The 17,838-nt window shown below is 46.2% G+C and overlaps 1 protein-coding gene across 3 annotated transcripts; it reads right to left on the reverse strand.

Moving 5' to 3' along the window:
• Positions 1-6,635: 6,635 nt before the first annotated feature.
• On the reverse strand, positions 6,636-11,478 carry LOC140461141 (uncharacterized). Of its 3 annotated transcripts, none has more exons than XM_072555894.1 (2): positions 11,433-11,478; positions 6,636-8,429 (listed from the first exon to the last, which is right to left on the reverse strand). In XM_072555894.1, the coding sequence occupies exon 2, from the start codon at positions 8,019-8,021 to the stop codon at positions 7,137-7,139; it is 885 nt and encodes a 294-aa protein (XP_072411995.1). In that variant the 5' UTR covers positions 8,022-8,429; positions 11,433-11,478; the 3' UTR covers positions 6,636-7,136. The 3 variants fall into 3 exon arrangements, with proteins under 3 accessions (XP_072411995.1, XP_072411994.1, XP_072411993.1); XM_072555893.1 differs by having other exon boundaries at positions 11,391-11,458; XM_072555892.1 differs by having other exon boundaries at positions 11,365-11,451.
• Between the last annotated feature and the right edge of the window lie 6,360 nt (positions 11,479-17,838).

Below are 17,838 nucleotides of genomic sequence, written 5' to 3' on the forward strand. Positions count from 1 at the left end.
AATGGTTTCATCTTTAGATTCTGACCGTATTCCAATTCCACCATCTGCCGCGGTGGTATTCAAACCCAACAGATTCGAGAACTGGGTTGAGAGTCCAGTCGATCACGGCACTCGGCAGTCGCTTTGTCAGTCCCCCTGCGATGGCACGTGAAATTGCTGGTGGCACCGGAGGTGGGAGGAGCGGGTGAAAGCCTTCCCACACTCGGGACAGCTGAAGGGCCTCTCCCCCTTATGGACTCGCTGGTGGGTCAGCAGGGAGGAGGAATAGCTGAAGGCCTTCCCACACTCGGGGCAGGTGAAGGGCTTCTCCCCCGTGTGGACCCGCTGGTGCCTCAGCAGGGTGGAGGAATCGCTGAAGGCCTTCCCGCACTCGGGGCAGCTGAAGGACCTCTCTCCCGTATGGACACGCCGGTGGGTCAGGAGGGAGGATGAATCGCTGAAGGCCTTCCCACACTCAGGGCAGTGAAAGGCTTCTCCCCCGTGTGGATCCGCTGGTGCCTAAGCAGGGCAGAGACCTGGGTAAAGCCCTTCCCGCACTTGGGACAGGAGAATGGCCTCTCCCCAGTGTGGATGCGCCGATGAATCTCCAGGTCAGACAGAGTACGGAAGCCTTTCCCACAGTTACCACCCTTCCACGGTTTCTCCATGTCCGATACTTCAGCCACAAGCAAATGAGTGTCCTGCCCCTCCCCGGTGGGAATTCCTCTTTCCACGCCGTATAACAGTTTCAAGCTCCACACTCAGTGCGCAGCAACAGTAGGGTCTCTCATCCAGTCCCACTGATGATGAAAATGTACTGAAATAGGAACCAAAAAGCTTTGCTCCTTCTCACAGAATTGTAATCAAAAATCGTGGCTGTCCCAATCGATTGAGTGACTGTCAGATATTGACGTGAAAGTGAGGACCGCAGACGCGGGAGAGTCAGTGTTGAAAAGTGCGGCGCTGGAAAAGCACAGCAGGTCAGGCAGCATCCAAGGAGCAGGAGAGTCAACGTTTCGGGCATAAGGCCTTCATCTGTTCATTTTGAAACTTCTGCCTTCGGATCTTCAAATACTCTGGAAAAAGAAATTACAAAAGTCATCACTGTCAGTGCAGGGTAGAAATTCAGAACAAGCTATTCTACTTTCTGTGGAGCATTTTTTTCTTTTGTTATTCCACAAAATTGAAAGCAACATCCTTCTCTCTTTCTTTCTCTCTCTCTCTCTCTCTCCCCTCCCCCTCCCCGTTCTCACTCCGCTCTAAGTAATTCTCCTGAAGGTGCTGATTCAAGATCAGAACAGCAAAAACGTCAAGACTTATATATTGGATAACTCCATCTGAAAGTTAACATCTTTCACAACATTGGGATACTGCTGAGTGTGAGCAGGTCTGATTTTGGGAAGCAAAACAAAATGTGTCAATTCAGGATGAATCGGGAATGCATCTTGAGGAGTAACCAGACACATCAAGGTATTAACACAGACACCAGAGAGAAACTGAACAGAAGAGACGTGGCAAACGTTAGTAGAAAGCCAGAGTCATTAGGATATACCGCACAGTAACAGACCTTTTGGTCCAATGTGTCTATGCTGACCAGATATTGGAAATCAATTTAGTCCAATTTGCCAGCACTTGGCCCATATCCCTTGGCCAATCCACCCTACCTTGCACATCCCTGGACACTATGTGTAAGTTAGCATGCCTAACCCACACAAACCTGCAGCTACTTGGGCACGAGGGGTACTATAACACGACCAATCCACCCTCACCTGCACATCCCTGGGCACTATGCATAATTTAGCGTGATCAATCCACCCTAACCTGGGCACAGTTAAAAATCACACAAACGCGGGTTATAGTCCAACAGGTTTATTTGGAAGAACAATCGTTCGGAGCACTGCTCCTTCATCAGGTGGTTGTGGAGAATAAGACCATAAGGCACAGAATTTATGGAAAGACATTTGTGGCCTGCCACTGAAATGATATATTGAACAAATCGGGATTGTTCAGTCTTTCATCTTTTAGAATGGATTGCAGGTATCATTAATATGTAAATCCCAGAACTTCCTGTGAGGCACCCTCTCAAGATAACATAAGGCTTTACAACAAAAGGTGGCATCTCAGCTCAGACAATGATTTAAAGGTATGAGGTCAGAGTTTGCCTGTATCTCAGTCTTGACTCAGACTGTTTCTATTTCCAAAGCAGGAATTTATAAAATATTATCTGGATTGACTGCCTGCATGAACTGCCAAGTCTCATCCACCAGCTGAAATGACTGGATAGTGAGGGCTTGATCCCCACAGTGCAATGAATTCCCACTTTCCACCAAAATCCCAAATGTCCACACTCACTCAGTTGCTCTCTCATAAATCAAATATTTCATTGTAACTTCTTCTGCTCCCAGCCTCCAGTCTTCACAACCACACTTCTGCTTTCACCGAAGACAATTAGTCATACAGCACGGAAACAGACCCTTTGGTCAAACTCGTCTGTGCCAAACAGATATCCGAAATTAATCTAGTCCCATTTGCCAGCATGTGGCTCTTATGGTTCTAAACCATTCCTATTCATGTACCCAACCAGATACATTTTAAATATAATTGTACCAGCCTCACCACTTCCTCTGGCAGCTCATTCCATACATTTACAACCCTCTGCGTGAAAAAGTTGCCCCTCAGGGCCCTTTTAAATCATTCCCCTCTCACCTCAAACATATGCCCTATAGTTTTGGACTCTCCTACCTTGGGGATAAGACCTTGGATATTCACCCTATCCATGCCAGTTATAAACCTCTATAAGGCTGCCCCTCAGCCTCCGATGCTCCAGGGAAAATATCCTGGATCTACTCAGCCTTTCCCTGTAGTTCAAACCCTCCAAGTCTAGCAACATCCTCGCAAATCTTTTCCGACCCCTCTCAAAGTCTCACAAGTTCTTTCCGAAAGCAGGGAGACCAGAACTGGACGCACTATTCCAAAAGTTGCCTTACCAAGTTACAGCCACAACATGATCTCCCAATGCCTGTACACAATGCTCTGACCAATGAAGGAAAGCATAGCAAACACATTCTTCACGATCCTATCTACCTGCGTCTCCACTTCCGCCTGGGCAGCCTATAGACCAGCGGACTCAACATTAAGTTCTCCAGTCTCAAATAACCTCACTTCCCATCTCTTCCTCCCCACCACCACGACTCTCTTCTCAGCCCCTCCCCCTCATTTCCACTCCTCCTTGTCACTAACCAGATTTATTTCTCCCATTCACCAACCAGGTCAGACCTTTCACCTGTCCCCACTTCACCACCCTGCCCCCAGGCCACCCTTTATCTGCACCCATCCCCAATCCTGAAGAAGGGTTACACCTGAAACGTCGACTTCTCCACCTCCTGATGCTACCTGGCTTCTTCTGTTCTTCCAGCCTCCTGCCTGTCTATTTTGCCAATTGCGACACAGACGTGGAGCAACGTTTCCAGAGTCTGTCCCCACCCCGATTCACTCCCTTTCCTTTCAGTTGCTGCAATTCAACAACTGAATCCCAGAATGAAAAAAAATGGAAAAGGTGGTGAGAAAAGAGAGTGCGGTACTCACAGATATTGGACAGAGGAAGGAGATTGCAGTCTGGGGTGAAGCTCAATCTTCATTCAGAGAAACAGGAGCAGCAGAATCTTCAGAAACTCATGGTCCAACTTCCGCATTCAGACAATGCGGTGTCTCTGATTAGCAGGAGGACTAGTCTCCTTCCGGTCCTCCAGTACTCCCTATTGGTCAATCAAAAGAAGATCGCGCGCCTTTTTGTGCGGACTGCGATGAGCATGCCCAGTATTTTGCTGACACCCGGCGAGCATGCGCACGACATTGCTGACACCGTCAAACATGCGCTGTATGCTCTATCGGGATGCTGGTGTTACTAACTGATTTTAAGTGTCCAACTGCCAATAGGAAAAAAAGGGGTAGAGCCACAATATTTTTTCCCCGTGGTTCGACATTTTATCTCGCTGCTCAACTTTTGTATGTCTTCTCCCCTTGTTGAGAGAGTCTCCCCGTGAGCTGACTTTGGGCAGCGCTTTAACCAGTTACACAGACTGAAGAAACATTACACTATTCGCAGGAGGGAGTGACTGTACACGTTTCCTGAGTGTGATCACAGTTTCAATTGTTCATCGGAAACACAGAACCAAAAGGACACCAGAACTGCGGAGAATTTGGGGAAATGTGCCCCATTCCCTGGGGCACATTATTTCCCATTGACAAAAACACATTCACGCTGCCTGATTACCTTGAACTTATACAAGTGCTCTGTCATAATATCTTTGATAATAGCTTTGAACATTTTCCCCATTACATATGTTAAGTTAAATGGTCTCCCTTTTTGAAGAAAGGATTTGTCCAATCTAAAAAAAACCACCCCTGAAACTAATGAGGTTTGGAAAATTAAAACCAATACATTAACTATTACGGGGAGAAATGCGGGGAAGTGGAGTTGAAATGCCTATTAGTCATGATTGAATGGCGGAGTGGACTCGATAGGCCGAATGGCCTTACTTCCACGCCCTAATTTCTCTTTAAGAGTCTAGGATGAATTCCTTCAAATACCCGGGACTTATCAGCTTGTAGTTCCAACAGTTTACTCAGTCCTCGTTCCCTGGTGATTGTAATTTTCTTCAGTTCCTCCCTCCCTTTCAATTCCTGATTTACAGCTAGGTCTAGGGTGTTACTTGTATCCTCTCAAGTGAAGTCAGATTCAAACTCTTTTCAATTCATCTGCCATCTCTTTATTCTCCGTTACTAAATCCCCTGACTCATTTTCTGCAGAACCAACACTTATTTTGTTAACTATTTTTAAGAAAAGCTGACAAAACTTTCCACCTTTTTTTATAATGTTTTTAAGCTAACTTTCTAACCCTAAATTGCCATGCCACTGCCTGCATTATTTCTGATATTTTGCCATCGCTCTCAACTCTAGCATCAACTTGTCTGCGTATTCTATTGAACTGACCTTGATTAAGTGTTGCAAAACACACAAGGGCAAATCTTTCCTCTCCAGAAAGTCTTAGTACTTAACACGATAAAATTCACTTTGAAATATTGTTCATCCAAATTTTACCAAGCACATACTACAGATTCAACATCCCACAAAGACACCCAGTTTTGTTATGATCTTTAATTCTGAAGAGAAATTTGAATACCCAGTGATTAACTGGAAGAACTCTTCATTAAGATTTCACATTTTTAAACAAATAAAAATTACCAATTAACTGGTGTAACTTAGCAGAATGGGATGTATGGCCTTAAATTGGAAATCTAGTTTTCTTTACATCCCTGCAAGAGTTCCCATGAATCTTTAAAAGAGTCTTGATAGTTCATTCACTTGCTGGGAATAGTCCAAGGGATACAACATCTCTCGAGGATTCACTTAAATCCTTCTCAGGATTCCAAGTATTCCTGGTAATTGTATGTGGGAAAAGATCTGCCACCCTGGCAACCCACAATAGGCCCACAAAAGCAAAATTGGGCAAACTGTACCAAAACACCCAGAATGCCTTAGCAGGGACCAAGCAGGCTGACAAGTGAAACTAGACAGCACTTGCAGACAAGGGAATACCTGTACACCTCAAGTACCCACTAACAATGACAGACTACCACAGCTATCCCAAAGCCCTGAGGGCAGTTTCACAACCCAGCAGTATCAAAGCCACACAAAGGACAGGTCAGACAGAGAGGCACCAGCAAGAGCATTGCTCCCAGGACAGGACAATGGAAGCACCTCACCGTTTCAGAGGAGACATTAGCACCTACGCAAACAGACACACGCGCTCTCATGCACACACACTCTCTCATGCATGCACACACAGGTCTATGGGGTGAATTTGCATTTGCAGATACATTCAATTTTGATCAAAAAGCACACAACCTGCAGGCAGTTGATCAATGTAATATTTGTAAATTCCTACTTTGGAAATAGAACCAGTCTGATTCAAGATTGGGACACAGACAAACTCAAACCTCACACATTTCATTGTTGTCTGAACTGAGATGAAACCGATTTATATAAAACCTTAAGTCATCTCAAGAATCTGACTTCAAAGACTTTCTGGGATTTACACATTAATGAACTAAAACTTGCAACCTCTTCTAAAAGACAAAAGACTTCACAACAATCGAGGTTTGTTCAATATATCTGATCAGTTGCGCTATACTGTGATCTTTTGCTATAAATTCTGTCTTATGATCCTGCTCCACAGCTTCCTGATGAAGGAGCAGCGCTCCGAAAGCTAGTGGTTCCAAATAAACCACGATAACCTGATGTGTGATTTTTGAACTTGATCCAACCCAGTCCATCTCTGGCTCCTCCATATCATTTCGAGTGAAGGCAGCCCCCACCTCCCGGTGCTGCCAGGAAACTTTACAATGCTGAGGGAATGATGCAGGACCTGCACTCATGACAAATTTACAATTTCTAACGATACTAGCTACTCATTCACTGCTCCATCTGATACATGACATTGGAAACTTAGTGCAGGAAGCTGAAAGAAATGAGCGGCTTTAACACAAAAACCTCTTGGAGCTCAAAGCTTTCAATGAAAGTCTGAGCCCAGCGGTAAGTTCAGATAACCTTTATCAAGACCCAACTTTATTACAGCTGCAGATCCCCCCAGCAAAAAGGCATAGAAAAAGTAGCTTTTTTAAAAAAAAACAGCTCAAGGTCAAAGAGTACACAGTCCCCCCACCCCCAACTTTCTTTACTATTAGTCAGCACCAAGTTATCCCTTTGGAATTGGATCCTTGGTACAGCCTTAAGCCGTAGGAAGTATTGCCTCACTCAGCAATTTCAACCCAGACCCTGTATCCAAGTAAGTTTCTCCCTGTTCATTTCTGCAGGTGGGGGAGTCAGCCACACTGCTGTGGGTCTGGAGTCACATGTAGGCCAGCCCGGGTAAAGGATGGGACGACTGAATGAACCCTTTCCCACACGGCAGTTTCCTTTCCTAAAAAAGGACATGAGTGAATCAGATGGGGGTTCCCCTGCCCCCACCACCAAAAATGGTTTCATCGTTAGATTCCGAACACCAGACTTCTGACCGAAATCCAATTCCACAATCTGCCACGATGGGATTCAAACCCAGGGGTCCAGTCAATAATGGGACTCTGCCATTGCTCCTTCAATCCCCCTGCCATGGCATGTGAACTCGCTGGTGCCTCTGCAGGTGGGAAGAGCGGGTGAATCCCTTCCCACACTGAGAGCAGGTGAATGGCCACTCCCCAGTGTGGACCCGCTGGTGGGCCAGCAGGGTGGAGGCCTGTGCAAAACCCTTCCCACACTCAGGGCAGCTGAAGGGTCTCTCCCCTGTGTGGACCCGCTGGTGCTTCAGTCTGTCGGACGAATTGCTGAAGGCTTTCCCGCACTCGGGGCAGGTGAAGGGCCTCTCCCTGGTGTGGACCCGCCGGTGGGTCAGCAAGGTGGAGGAGTGGGTAAAGCCCTTCCCACACTCGGGGCAGCTGAAGGGTCTCTCCCCAGTGTGGACCCGCTGGTGCTTCAGTCTGTCGGACGAATTGCTGAAGGCTTTCCCGCACTCGGGGCAGCTGAAGGGCCTCTCCCCCGTGTGGACCCGCTGGTGCCTCAGCCGGGCGGAGGAATTGCTAAATTCCTTCCCACACTCAGGGCAGCTGAAGGGCCTCTCCCCAGTGTGTACCCGCTGATGCCTCAGCAGGGCTGAGGAATTGCTGAAGGCCTTCCCGCACTTGGTGCAAAGGAACGGCCTTTCCCCGGTGTGGACCTGCTGGTGGGTGAGCAGACTGGAGGCCTGGGTAAAGCCCTTCCCGCATTTGGGACAGCTGAAGGGTCTCTCCCCTGTGTGGACTCGTCGGTGCTTCAGCAGGTCAGAGGAATTGCTGAAGGCCTTACCGCACTCTGTGCAGGGGAACGGCCTCTCCCTGGTGTGAGTGCGCCGATGAGTCTCCAGGGCACACAGGAAATGGAAACTTTTCCCACAGTCACCACACTTGCATGGTTTCTCTACGGGGCAGGATCCCTCAGGTTTCTCCATGGCCAAAACTTCAGCTGCGCACAAACATGTGTAGAGCCCCTCCCCGGTCTGAATTCCTCTTTCCAGGTCATACAACTATTTCTGGCTCCACACTCAGTGCACTGCAACCATACGGTCTCTCATCCAGTCCCACTGATTCTGAAAACATATAGAAGCAGGAACCAAAAAGCTTTGCTCCTTCTCACAGAATCACAGCCAAAAATTGTTGTGTTCCCAATGGATTGAGTGACTGTCAGGCATTGACATCAAAGTGAGGACTGCAGACACTGGACATTCAGTGTTGAAAAGTGCGGTGCAGGAAAAGCACAGCAGGTCAGGCAGCATCCAAAGAGCAGGAGAGTCGATGTTTCAAGCATAAGGCCTTCATCTGTTGATTTTGAAACTTCTGTCTTCAGATCTTCAAATACTCTGTAAAAAAAATTACAAAAGTCATCACTGTCAGTCCAGGGTAGAAATTCAGAACAAGCAACTCTACTTTCTGCAGAACATTCTTTTCTTTTGTTATTCCACAAAATTGAAAGCATCATCCCACTCTCACTCTCACTCCCCCTTCTGTTCTCACTCCACTCTAATTCTCCTGAAGGTGCTGATTCAGGATCTTACAGGGGCAGAAAAGCAAAAATGTCAAGACTGACATCTCTCTGAATTTTGGATAGCTCCACCTGAAAGTTAGTTTCTTTCCCAACACTGGAATACTGCTGAGAGTGAGCAGATCTGATTTTGGGAAGCAAAAACCGTCAATTCTGGGTGAACCTGCAATGCAGCTTCTTGACGAACAATGAGACATGAAATGGTTAACGTCCCCAGGAAGGGGGAGAAAACGAGACATCAAGGTATTGACACCGACACCAGAGAGAAAGTGAACATGCCGACCAGATATCCAGAATCAATCTAGGCCTATTTGCCAGCACTTGGCCTATACTCCTATAACCCCTTCCTATTCATATACCCATCCAGATGCCTTTTAAATGTTGTGATTGTACCAGCCCCCACCACTTCCTGTAGCAGCTTGTTCCTTACACACACTGCCCTCTGAATGAAAAAGTTGCCCCTTATGTCCCTTTTAAACCTTCCCTTCCCCACCCCACCCTTAACCTATTACCCTTACATTCTGGAGTATTCCATCTCAAGGAAAAGACCTTGACTGTTTACCCTATCCATGCCTCTCATGATTTTATCAACTTCAGCCTCCAGCGCACAAGAGGGAAACAGCCCCAGTCTGCTTGGCCTCTCCCTATCACTCAAACCCTCCAACCCTGGCAACATCCTTGTAAATTCTTTCTGAACCCTTTCAAGTTTCACAACATCCTTCTGATAGGACTGAGGCCAGAAGTGGCTATGGTTCTGCTGAACAATGGCAATTTAATTCCAAAATATTAATTTCTTCGTGAGAAGGGAATAATTGGCATTGTAGCTGTTGCAGAAGAGTGAAGAACCAAGTGAGAGAACTTTCCATTAAAATGGAGAGGAACAGAGGTGATTCTGAGACTGGGGAATTATATCTAAAGCAAGGAAATTACAATGGCAGAGGCACAAACAGGCCACAACAAATGAGGGAACACGATTGAAAGAAATGACAAACATTTAAAGAGCACCTGGAGGAACTGCAACAGTTGTCCATTCCTGTCTGAAAAAATAAAACACAGAAGGTGGCACAGCCACGGCTAACAAGGGACATGATGGATAGGACGAGATCCAAAGAAGTGGCGTACAAATTGGCTAAAAATAAAGTACCAGATCTGAAGACTGCGAGCAGTTCAGGTTTCAACAAAAGGATTGATCAACAGGGGACAATGGGTATGTGAAGATAAAAAAAGATTAGAGAAAACGATAACAACTAGAACAGGCAAAGTTCTCATGTGGAACAAAGTGATGGCAGACCAATTAACCACATATGTTGCTTCTATCATCACAAAGGAGGACACAGGTAACATCCCCAAAATGTTGGGGAACACATGGTCCACTGAGAGGAGAACTGAAGGAAATGAGTAGTTGTGGGGAAATGGTGTTGGGGCAATTGATGGGATTAAAAGTTTACAAGTCCCAGTGCTGGTAACCCACACCCCAAACTATGGTCCGAGGTCATGCAATTGGCAAATCTTGGGCTGATCTTAGCAGAACTATTTAATGGTAAGGTCCTACGGAGTGTTGCTGAACATAGTGACCTTGGAGTGCAGGTTCATAGCTTCTTGTAAGTAGAGTTGCAGATCGATAGGATCGTAAAGAAGGTGTTTGGTCTGCTTTCCTTTATCGGTCAGAGAAGAGTACAGGATTTGGGAGGTATTGTTTGCGGCTGTACATGACATTTGTTGGGTCAATTTTGGAATATTGCATGCAATTCTGGTCTCCTTCCAATCAGAAGGATGTATGAAACTTGAAAGGGTTCAGAAAAGATTTACAAGGATGATGCCAGGGTTGAGGGATTTGAGTTATAGGGAGAAGTTAAACAGTGCGGCGGTTTTCCGTGGAGAGTCGAACACTAAGGGGTGACTTTATAAAGGTTTATAAAATGATGAGGTGCACTGATCGAATAAATAGACAAAGTCTTCTCTCTGGCGTGGGGGAGTCGATAACTACAGAACATAGGTTTAGGATGAGAGGGAAAAGATTTAAAGGAGACCTAAGGGGCAACTTTTTCATGCCGAGAGTGGTAAGTGTATGGAATGAGCTGCTGGAGGATGTGGAGGAGGCTAGTGTAATTCCAACATTTAAAAGGCATCTGGATGGGTATATGAATAGGAAGGGTTTGAAGGGATATGGGCCAGTGCTGGCTCAAGTTAACCCTCCTCCTGTATTGAATTTCAAATCTATCTTCATCATGTCTTTCCTCCACTCCTGGCGTTCTCTTTTCTCCAGTCTACAAACTGAAAATAACATCAACACATCAATGCTCTCCTGGTCACTGCGATCTTGGAAGTACCCAGCGCCACAAATGATCAGATTCATTCACCTCAAATTCACAGTCCGCCTTCGTGTCATTCTAGATCTCTCTCTCTCCCTCCCACTCCCTTTTCCTGTCTGAAGGCCACACAGACCAAGCTCAGGGACAGGTCTCAGAGTGAAATGAGGAAATTCTAGTTGAATGACACCAACTGTCATTTCTCTCCCGGAAATGACGGCTAATGGTGCCCTCACCAAGATGGCCGCCCGCGCTCCCCGCCCCAAGTCAAAATGCGCCTTATCCTTACAATAATGGCGCCCTGTTGCCCGGGCAACACGAGAGCTCCTTCGCCGGTGAAGTGGGCCTGGGGAGGTTTTATTCACGGCCTCAGGCCTCCCCCTAGGAGTTTATAAACTCCCCAGTCTCCCTCCTCCCGCGGTTTCCAATCCTACCCTGTCTCACCCTGTTCTGAAGAAGGATCACTGGACCCGAAACGCCTCCTCGATTTCTCTCGACAGGCGCTGCCGGACCTGCTCAGCGTTTCCAGCGATTTCTGTTCTTATTCCTTCAGCCGCCGGCGCCATTTCGCTCACACTCACCGCACGCATGCGCACTGCCAGGACCCCATAGAGAGGTTTCTCGAACGCATGGGATTGTGGGAATTGAAGGCGCCATGAATGTCATGAAATCCAGTATCCCATGTGCCTTCTTAATTGTCCTATTCATGTGTTAATGAAGTACACGTCAGGGGCAAATCTTTCAGCGATTTTAGATTTATGCATTGAGTGGAACACTACAGGTGTTTAACTCTAAACTCTAGTTCCAATTCAGTGTCAGTATAATCGCTCTTTATCTGTTCTCAAATAAGCACCGAATCAATGCTCTCCATCTGACCCTTCTTAACGTTGATTTTCTTTATTTTGCAGATTCCAACCCTCTGTTTCAATAATTTATTAAAATCTACTTCTGGTACATGGGCATTGCTGGCTGGCCAGCATTTGCTTCCCCTTGAGAATGTGATGGTGAGCTGCCTTCTTAAACCTTTGCAGTCCACATCCTGTACGGTGACCCACAATGTCTTGAGGGAAGGAATTCCAGGATTTGGACCAGTGACACTGAAGGAACAGTAATACATTTCCAAGTCAAGATGGTGAGTGGCTTGGAGGGGTACTTGCAAGAGGTTGTGTTCCCATGTATCTGTTTTCCTGGTCCTTCTAGATGGAAGTGGTTGTTAGTTTGAAAGGCAATTTGTAAGGTGCTTTGGTAAACTTTTGCAGTGCGTCTTGTAGATACTGCACACTACTGCTTCTGAACAGTGGAATATGGTACCACTCAAGCAGGCAACATTGACCTGGATGGTATGAAGCGTTTCAAATACAGTTGAAGCTGCAACCCCATCCAAGCTAGTGGGGAGTATTCCATTACACTGCTGACTTGTGGCTTGTAGAAGTTGGAACACGTTTTGGAGTGTCAGGAGGTGAGTTACTCACTGCAGTATTTCTGGTCTCTGACCTGTTCTTGTAGCCACTGTGTATATATGGTTCATCTAGTTGAGTTTCTGATCAATGGTAAACCCCAAGGATGTTGATCGTGGGGCATTTAGTGACAGTAACATTGTTTATATCACAGGTAAGTGGTCAGATTATCTCTTTTGAGGATGAGTCATTGTGTGACATTTGCGTGGCATTCATGTTACTTGCCACTCATCAGCCCATTGTATATGGTTAAGATCTTGTAGCATTTCAAACTGAACTGCTTCAGTTTATGAGGAGTTGTTTATAGTGCTGAACATCTGCAAATATTGCAACATCTACACTTCTGAACTTATGATGGAGGAAGGTCATTGATGAAGATGGTTTGGCCTATGAACTCCTGCAGAGATGTCCTGAAGCCGAGATGACTGACCTCCACAAACCATAGCCATCTTTCCATGTGCTAGATATGACTTAACAATTAAGACATACAAAACTAATTGAAGGAATAGGTATGAGACAACCCTCTTCAGGGTGTCTCCAGTGCAGGTTTTTCTGTTCTCGAAACAATCTGATAAATGTTGACATTCATCAGCCTTTTGATCTTGGCAGTTTCCTTTCTCTCCAACATTTGTTTCACATTAGCAAGTTGAATTCTTCTGCATTTTTCAGGAAAATGTTTTACAGAAGGTAATATTCTTAATATCTGTGAAATGTTCCCTGGGAAAACTGTCTATAGTCCACCAGTTGGAGGAAATTTCTCTGAAAAGATTTGTCAAATGCCCTGCTTCCACAAGACCCAGTGTTCCCAAAGTTGAAGTACTTTTAACAGCCCTATTGTACTTTCCAGAATTTCCATGATAGGAGACATGTGCCACTTATACCCACCACAAATCTCCTGAAACTGGGTGCACTACAAAAGTCCAGCAGGAAGATTATCATTAAAAAGGTCTGGTTTCAATCATAGAGTTATACATATCTAGAGACATACTGCATGGAAACAGATCCTTTGGTTGAACTCATCCATGCTGACCAGATGTCCCAAGCTGACCCAGTCCCAAGTTCCAGCCATTGGCCCATATCCCCCCCACCACTTCCCTGGCAGCTTGTTACACATGCACACACACACACCACCCTCTGCATAACAAGATTGTCCTTGAGGTCACTTATTCCCTTCTTGCTACCCACAGCACCTCCTTTCCGTTCCCCCCCCCCCTCAGCACCCCCTGTCCATCCACAGCTCCTCCTGTCCATTTCCACCCTGCCACCCACAGTGCCCCATGTGCATTTCCCTCTCCCCGCCCTCTGACCCCATCTATCCTCCCTCTCTCCCCTCACCCTCCTCTCTCCATCTCTCTGTTCCCTGTCTATTCTCTCTCTCCAACTCTCTGCTGCCCATTCTTCCACTGCCCCCACCCTCTCCTTGCCACTCATTCTCTCTCTCCGCCCATCCTCTGCCCCCGTCCATTCTCTGTCTCTCCTCACATTCTGCACCCAGCCATTCTCTCTCCTGCCCCCCCCCCCAACACTCTACCCCCACATTCTCCCTCTCAGACCCTTCCCCCCATTCTCTGGGTCCCCCACACTCTGCCCTGCAGGCCTTTCTCTCCCCCCCCAAGTCCTTCTCCTCTCCCTCACCCTCTGCTCCCCCGTCCATTCTCTCTCTCTCTTCTCCACAGCTCCACCGAGCTCCCATCCATTCTCTCTATTCTCCCAGCCCCCGTACATTCTCTTTCTGTTCTCCCCAGCCCCACCCTCTAGCCCCCATCAATGAGAGGAAGGAATCTGGTTGATGGCAGGGAGGAGGAGGAGCTAGAAAGATAGGGAGCTTATTTGAAATTGAGTTCCCCAATGTTGAGTCCTCCCAACTCTACGCAGCCTGGGCGGAAGATGAGATGTTGTTCCTCCAATTTGCAGTTTGATTCATTGTGGTAAGGGAGGAGGCCAAAGCTGGTTATGTCAGAAAGGGAGTGGGAAGGGGAACTAAAATGGCTGGTGACTGGGAGGTCCGGTCGGCCTCTGCGGGCCCAGGCACGATGCTGTTCTCCAAGTCTCCCAGATGTAGAGAAATCCACAATTGGCAAACACATGGCAAATGCAGTACCACAATGTAAAATTATAGCCTCTGCTGTGAAAAAAAAGCAGAAAGGAGGTGTATTGTTTCTATGGTGATGTATTGGGATGTGGAGAAAGTGAGGACTGCAGATGCTGGAGATCAGAGTCGAAAAGTGTGGCACTGGAAAAGCACAGCAGGACAGGCAGCATTCAAGGAGTAGGAGAGTTGACGTTTTGGGCATGAGCCCTTCACCAGAAATGATGTGTGAATGTAATTGAAACCAGTCAATACCAGTTGTCAGACAGGGGCAGCAAGCAATCAGCAAGGCAAGTGGTATTTTAACAAAAGGAACTGAGTTCAGAAGTGGGATGTCTTCCTGCAGTTTGGGGGTCATTGAATGTGTTCAAGGCTGAGTTTGTCTGATTTTTGAACAACAAATAAGTGGATGTTTATGGGGGAAGGCAAGGAAATGGTTTTAGAACAGTTTCAGTCCAACTAGTCCATGCTGACTACGTTTTCAAACTAAATTAGTCCCAGCTGCCTGTGTTTGGCCCATATCCCTCCAAACATTTCCTATACATGTACTTGTCCAAATTTCTTTGAAACGTTGTTACGGTACCTGCATCCTTTCTCTGGACATTTATTCCGCACACAAACCACGCTCTGTGTTTTTTTAAAACAAACTGGTGCCCCTCATGTCTTTTTAAAATCTTTCTCCACTCACTGTCAAACTTTGCTCCCTAATCTTGAAACTACGCGAGAGAAAGAGGACCCGCCGTTCACCTCATCGATATCCTTCATGATTTTATAAACCTCTATAAGGTCACCTCGCAACCTACTGTGTTCCAGTGAAAAAGTCCCAGCCTATCCACTTCGATGTAGTTAGATTCATATCCAGTTATGATCTGTTCAATGCTTATGCAGGCTCAAAAAACCAAATGGCCGACTTCTGTTCCCAGTTCTCACTCTGTGTCCAGGACAGCAAGAGACGATAAAACATAGAAGCAGAGAGTAGGCCATTCAGCCCATTAAGTCTGCTCATACCATTCAATTGTGGCTCATAGGTTTCTCAATCCCATTCTCTTGCTTTCTCCCCATAACCCTCGATCCGCTTGGTACTCAGGAACATATGTCTCAGTCTTAAATATACTCAGTGACCTAGCCTCTGCAACCTTCTGTGGCAATGAATTCCATAGATTCACCACTATCTGGCTGAAGGGTTTTATGTTCATCTATGTTCTAAAAGGCCTTCTCTTTACTCTGAGGCTGTGCCCTCGGGTCTGAGTCTCTCATACCAATGGAAACATCTTCCCAACATCCACTGTATCCAGGCCATTCAGTATTCTCTGTGTTTCAATTAGATCTCTCCTGAGTGTGGGCCTGTTAGTCAGCATGAAGCAGATCCTTCAGGATGAGGTACAGCAGGGATGAGGTTCGGCAAATGGAAAGAGAGTATGTGGGATGGAGATTTTCAGCTTCGAGGGAATAAGAGAGGAAATAGATTTCATTATAAATTAGATTTGTTCAGGTGGGCCAATGGGCCGAGGAGTGGCAGATGGAGTTTAATTTAGAGAAATGAGAGGTACTGCATTTTGCAGCTGTATAAGACATTGTTTAGGCTACTTTTGGAATACTGTGTTCAGTTCTGGTCTCCCTGCTATAGCAAAGAGGTTGTGAAACTTTGGAAGTGGTTGGAGAAGATATACAAGGCTGTTGCCATGCTTGTGACCTATAGTGAGATGCTGAAGAGGCCAGGGATATTTTCCCTGGAGAATTGGAGGCTATGGGGTGATCTTATAGATGTTTATGAGGGGCATGGATAGGGTAAATACCCAAGCACCTTTCCCCAGGGTAGGGGAGTCCAAATCTAGAGGGCATATGTTTGAGGTGAGAGGAGAATGTTTTAAAAGGGATGTGACTGGCAAGGTTTCGTGCAGAGGATGGTGCATGTGTGTAACAAACTACCAGATAATGACAACATTTAAAAGGCGTCTGGATAGGTACATGAATAGGAAGGATTTAGAGGGATATGGGCCAAATGCGACAAGGTTAATTTCGAATATTTGGTTGGCATGACAAGCTGGGCCGAAGGGTCTGTTTCCATGCTTTATAACTCTAATCAGCTCTGCTGAAAGCAGTAGAGTCAGAGCACTTTCAGAGCAGCTTTCAAAGATGTTTTGCCCTTACTGGGAGCAATAGACAATAGGTGCAGGAGTACGCCATTCTGCCCCTCGAGCCTGCACCACCTTTCAATATGATCATGGCTGATCATCCTTAATCAGTATACTGTTCCTGCCTTAGCTCCATAAACCTTGATTCCACTATCCTTGAGAGCTCTATCCAACTCTTTCTTAAATGAATCCAGAGACTGGGCCTCCTCTGCCCTCTGGGGCAGAGCATTCCACACAGCCACCACTCTCTGGGTGAAGAAGTTTCTCCTCATCTCTGTCCTAAATGGTCTACCCCGTATTTGTAAGCTGTGTCCTCTGGTTCGGCACTCACCCATCAGCGGAAACATGTTTCCTGCCTCCAGAGTGTCCAATCCTTTAATAATCTTTTATATCTCAATCAGATCCCTTCTAAACTAAAGGGTATACAAGCCCAGTCGCTCCAATATCTCAGTGTAAGGTAGTTCCGCCATTCAAGGAATTGACCTCATGAACCTACGCTGCACTCCCTCAATAGCCAGAATGTTTTTCCTCAAATTTGGAGACCAGAACTGCACACAATACTCCAGGTATGGTCTCACCAGGGCCCTGTACAGCTGCAGAAGCACCTCTTTGCTTCTATATTCAATCCCTCTTGTTATGAAGGCCAGCATGCTATTAGCCTTCTTCACTACCTGCTGTACCTGCATGCTTGCCTTCATTGACTGGTGTGCAAGAACACCCAGATCTCTTTGTTCTGCTCCTTTACCTAAATTGATTCCATTGAGGTAGTAATCTGCCTTCCTGTTCTTGCCACCAAAGTGGATAACCATACATTTATCCACATTAAACTGCATCTGCCATGCATCTGACCACTCACCTGACCTGTTCAGGTCACCCTGTAATCTCCTAACATCCTCCTCACAATTCACCCTGCCACCCAGCTTTGTATGATCAGCAAATTTCCTCATGTTATTATTAATACCATCTTCTATATCCTTAATATATCTTGTAAAGCTGCGGTCCCAGCACTGATCCCTGCGGTACCCCACTATTCACTGCCTGCCATTCTGAAATGGAGCCATTTATCACTACTCTTTGTTTCCTGTCAGCCAACCAACTAACTTTCAATCCAAGTTAGTACTTTTCCCCCAATAGCATGTGCCCTAATTTTGCTCACTAACCTCCTATGTGGGACTTTATCAAAAGCTTTCTGAAAGTCCAGGAATACTACATCTACTGGATCTCCCTTGTCCATCTT

This window comes from Chiloscyllium punctatum, chromosome 36 (genome assembly GCF_047496795.1).
Source record: "Chiloscyllium punctatum isolate Juve2018m chromosome 36, sChiPun1.3, whole genome shotgun sequence".
Lineage (NCBI taxonomy): Eukaryota > Metazoa > Chordata > Chondrichthyes > Orectolobiformes > Hemiscylliidae > Chiloscyllium > Chiloscyllium punctatum.